Source organism: Phacochoerus africanus, chromosome 2, assembly GCF_016906955.1.
Source record: "Phacochoerus africanus isolate WHEZ1 chromosome 2, ROS_Pafr_v1, whole genome shotgun sequence".
Taxonomy (NCBI): domain Eukaryota; kingdom Metazoa; phylum Chordata; class Mammalia; order Artiodactyla; family Suidae; genus Phacochoerus; species Phacochoerus africanus.
Window position 1 is genome coordinate 203,773,358 of NC_062545.1, and position 5,024 is coordinate 203,778,381.

The window sequence follows — 5,024 nt, forward strand, 5'->3', positions numbered from 1 at the left end:
CTCCACAATAATATTCAGTATTTATTCAGTTCTCAATTAACTACAGTGGTGGCTTCCTTTTGCTTGAAAAGAATAGCCTTGGATTGGAACCGCTGAAAGTCCTTTGAGAAATCTGAAATTTAGTGAAAAAATACAGAATAAGACTCAAAGGGATGATGATTCCTGAATCATGCCTCTCTGGGCTCCAAGGGGTGCACACACTAGCTTTTAGGGCCTTGAAAAAATTGTGTTATTAGACTGCTGTATGGAAGTCCAAATTCAACCCTATCCAACAAAATCTTATTCCTCAGCATTGACTTTTCTCTTTGGCTATTCTGTCCTATCACAAGAGCAGTACTGACACTGAGTTCGCTGAAAATAAACAAATTGTACATATAATCAGTGAGGGGTGGCTTTTACTTACTTATGAGCTTCTATTGGCTGTCTTGTAGATGTGGCTTATGTTTGAGTCTCAGTGTGATTCAGGCTATGGGAGGTAAAGACAAACATCAAATTATATCTGTACATTAAATACAAATATGGTTACATTTCATTATTTAATTCCTCTAAAGTCATTCAACACATCAATAATTATGTCAATGCTAAACAGAAAAAATTTGAAAGTATCTATATGACTATTAGCCAGTGAAGTTAAAAAATATTTTCTAATATGAAGCAAAATTAAAATTGAAGTGCTAAAAACAAATATTAAGAAAATAATTTAGGTCTTTCAATGATTTTGACCAGTCTTGAATGATTTTTTTTAAATATATCCATACTTTGGTGTTATCATCTACATGAATGTTGAGTACATAATTTAATACATTCTTATATATGTAAGTCAATATATTACCCTAAAAGTCACTCTGCCAACTTAGTTTGCAAGATTTAGGTATAAAGGTAAATTAAAATTCAATAGCTATTACGTTTCATTTGTAGTTTACAAATTTTGTGTCATTTTTAACTGTCCAATGAATACAAAGAGTAAGTTTTGTACTCTCTTTTTCTACTGAAAAAAATAGACATATCCATGGACTATATAAATAGATACACAGTATGCCTGTGTTTACAAAATTTCATGGGGTCATAGTTAGGAAAAAAAAAAATCTAAAAAGGCTCTGTAGAGAGAGGAAGGGAAGGCAATAGTGAAAAAGAAATCGCTGAGAAATGTTGCCCTAACCCACTTGGAGAGTGCAAGTGAAAAGCAGAAACAGAACTAGAAAGTAAGAGGGGACATTCAGAAAATGGAAATGAATTCGTTCTTATTTAAGACACAGCCCTGAGGGAAGGTCTTCAGACATCCTAGAGAGCAGGGTCACAGAGTCACCCACCTCAGCCAGGACAGCAGCATCTGCAAGGTCCCCAATGGCCCCAACCTCAGCCTTCCTCACGGCCCTGGTGCTGCTCAGCTGCAATGCCACCTGCTCTCTGGGCTGCGACCTGCCTCAGACCCACAGCCTGGCTCACACCAGGGCCCTGAGGCTCCTGGCACAAATGAGGAGAATCTCCCCCTTCTCCTGCCTGGACCACAGAAGGGACTTTGGATCCCCTCATGAGGCTTTTGGGGGCAACCAGGTCCAGAAGGCTCAAGCCATGGCTCTGGTGCATGAGATGCTCCAGCAGACCTTCCAGCTCTTCAGCACAGAGGGCTCGGCTGCTGCCTGGGATGAGAGCCTCCTGCACCAGCTCTGCACTGGACTGGATCAGCAGCTCAGGGACCTGGAAGCCTGTGTCGTGCAGGAGGCGGGGCTGGAAGGGACCCCCCTGCTGGAGGAGGACTCCATCCTGGCTGTGAGGAAATACTTCCACAGACTCACCCTCTATCTGCAAGAGAAGAGCTACAGCCCCTGTGCCTGGGAGGTCATCAGGGCAGAAGTCATGAGAGTCTTCTCTTCCTCCACAAACCTGCAAGACAGACTCAGGAAGAAGGAGTGACAGACACTTGGTTCATCATGGAAATGCTTCTTACAGACTAACAAGCCCACACTTCCTCCTGTGCTGCCATGTCACAGCCCCTCATTTCTTCTGTCATCCTGCCATGAACTGAATCAATTTGTCAAAGGTTTTCAGGAGTACTGAGCACCATCGTGTTCTGCTCTACAGGCACTGGTTCCTTATAGATGCCCTTGCTGATCTATGTATTTATCTACTTAAATATTTATTTATCTATCTATAAGATTTAAATTATTTTTTGTATATTTAATATTACTTGCACTTTATAAAACATCCTTGTATTTGGTCTTTTTATTATCTTTATTTATTAAAATTGTACTGTAGGAAATACTTTGTATTTGTTCATCAAAAAAAAGAAATACCAAACCTGAATGTGCAATCTGATTAAATAATTGTATGATGCAATTCATTTCCCCATCATTGTGACATTCAAGTTAGAAGTGAATATAAACTTCCTCAAAGCCAGGTTGTATGTTGCCCTCAGGATAAAGAGCTGAACATAAGAAATCCAGACCTGCTTTCTTGCACCTTTGAGTTTTGTAGGGAAAGTAACCTAAAAACAATAATCAGTTAAGTGAAAATTAAATACCAATTATGTTTGTTACAATACTAACTAATGTTAGAATTTAATATTGGGTTGGTTTACTGCTATAAGGAGAAGAAAGGAGAAGAAAATGTCATTCTGTCATCAGAAGGTGGATCAAGCCATGTGAGGATTCAGAAGCAAAAGGAGAAGTTAATCTCTACCAATGACTGGTAGGCAAGTAACTGCCAATGTCCACTGGGTATTGGAGTTGGTGATTTCCAAGCAATTCCCTGAACTGTAAAGGATGGGAACCAAAGTGATCAAATGGGAAGAGGGCAAAGAATGAGCAAAGGACTTGAAGTTGAATTGTTTGATCTTAACCTTAAGAAGGTGGGAAGACGTGAAAAGGAAAATGAGGTGGAATGGTTATAGGTTAACAGGATAAGAGAGAAGGGTGAGAAGACTGTGTGTAAAAGACTGACACTGCTTAGAAGATGCTATATATTCATTTAAACTGAAAATGGAAACTGCGCCTCTTGGAGGAAATAGATGGCACTGGGCAACTTAGTGAGAGATGACTGGGTGGGATTCATCAGCAGAAACCATCCTGGAGAACCTGGAAGGGTGAGGAGAGAAGAGAACTCTCCCTGTTTTCTTCACCTGGGGAGTCATTTTATTACTTTCACTTGCCTCATGGTCAGATTTGCATTTGCTTTCCTTTGACTTGAGTGCATCCAAAGGCAATGAGAGCTTTCTAAGAAAGTTGAGGGAAGAAAGAAAACTATGACATATTGAAAATTATGGAAACTAATGGTATGGACTGTTTTATGTTTCCCCTTTTACCTCTCTATTTTGGTTTCTGTTTCAAGATGAAACAGAAATAATTCAGAAGCTGCAAGGCAGCCCTTGCCAGAAAAATACTACTAAAAGGGAACATGTATAAAGTTAAGACTCTGGAATCAGTAGTGAAAAGAAGGCTACTGTTTTCTAGCATCATGTGCCTTACGTCTTCCCTGCCCTGCACCTTGACTGTGACATGGAGAATCATGAATCAAGAGGCTCCGTAGAAATGTACTCAGTGATCTAATGACTATTCATTATTTAAGTATAAGGTTCTGAATAGAGGTTAATAGAGGCTTGTGTTGTGTGGTCTGATGGAAAGTCTAAGAATATCATTTGTTAATCATAATTTTGACTAATTTGAACTCTGTGCTCATGATACAATGGTGAATAAGATATAGACCTTTCTCCTATATTGGCTTCTTGAAAAAAAAAAAAGGTCTAATAAAGCCATTTTCAAGAAGGACGAGGCAGCTTGGCTGACATGCCTCATCCACATTTCATAAAGAGGACCGAAACAGAGCCAATGACCAGAGGGAAACAAAGTCATATTCCTAGCAAATTCTCACCCTGAAGGCCTATTTACCATAATTCCTTTTACCCATATACCATGTTTGACTTCCAACAGATACTTGCCACACTGAAAGGGAAAAAACACAGTTTGAAGAGACAGAGCAAGTATCAGAACCAGACCCAGACAGAGTATAGAGTTAGGAATTATCAGACCAGGAGTTTAAAATAACAGTGCTTTTTGTGCAAAGGGCTCTAAATTACCTATTTATTTATTCACCTACTTCATCTCAGTCAGACCATGTATGCTATTTAAAATTCTTTTGTACATACAATATCATGAACAACTTTATACTGTATTCAAATCTAACAAATAGGCTTACCTTTATCAAATTATTTTTCTTGGTTAATTTATGAAATTTTCCCTAGAAGACATCTTGGAGTTGTTTATTCTCATATAAAGAAATAGTTTAAAATTGAAATCTACACTAAACATCAGATGATTGTATTTTACTCAATTCTTTCAGTTGATTATATTTTTAAAGCTTCACATTCTTACATCAGATACGTGATAGTTCACCTATCTGCTGTAAGAACACAGAGGTGGATAAAACAAATATCAAAACTCTTCTTTTGGAGCTTTTAGTTTGGCAGAGAAAAAGATATAAAAGCAATAATTATGCTAAATTATTTCAATTAAGCTTCCTTTTTCAATGAGAACGAGAGAGGCAAACAGATTCTCTTGCCATAATCTCGAATGAGGCCTCTCAAGAAGGGGAGAAAGCAGATGTGCTCTAGAAAGTGCCCCCACCCCCCAAAAAAAAAACAAGACAGATTTCCCATTGGTAGACAGGTATGTGGCTCTGGAATCTGCAACAATGGATATCCTGGAGATATTAATTTGCAACTTTGATATGTTTAGAAATCAGGACATGGTAGGGAATGTCCTTCTTATCAGCAGACTGGAGAATGAAAAGATGACCTAAAGTTATGAGGACCTTGAACTTTTAAGCCTGACACAGAGAAGGAGACTCTGCAAAGGGCACAGAGATGGAGGAGCCAGTGCAGTTAGGAGTCAGCCAGGGAAGAAGAACCTTCGGAAAGCACTGAAGAAGAAAACAAAGGGAAATTGCAAAAGATGAAACTTTAATAATTATTTAATGGGGATAGTGGATTCTGTATTGAATCTAGATGCTGCCAGGACATACATGGGATT

General features: G+C 38.7%; 1 protein-coding gene across 1 annotated transcript; it reads left to right on the forward strand.

The window, feature by feature from the left end:
* The first annotated feature begins 1,250 nt into the window (after positions 1–1,250).
* Positions 1,251–1,914, forward strand: LOC125119970 (interferon alpha-1-like). The gene has a single exon (XM_047767576.1). It carries the CDS (start codon positions 1,345–1,347, stop codon positions 1,912–1,914), a length of 570 nt encoding a protein of 189 aa, XP_047623532.1. The 5' UTR covers positions 1,251–1,344.
* Positions 1,915–5,024: the final 3,110 nt, after the last annotated feature.

Coding starts and splice junctions, on each gene's coding strand:
- LOC125119970 (XM_047767576.1), top strand. CDS start 1,345: ATGGCCCCAACCTCAGCCTTCCTCACGGCCCTGGTGCTGCTCAGCTGC.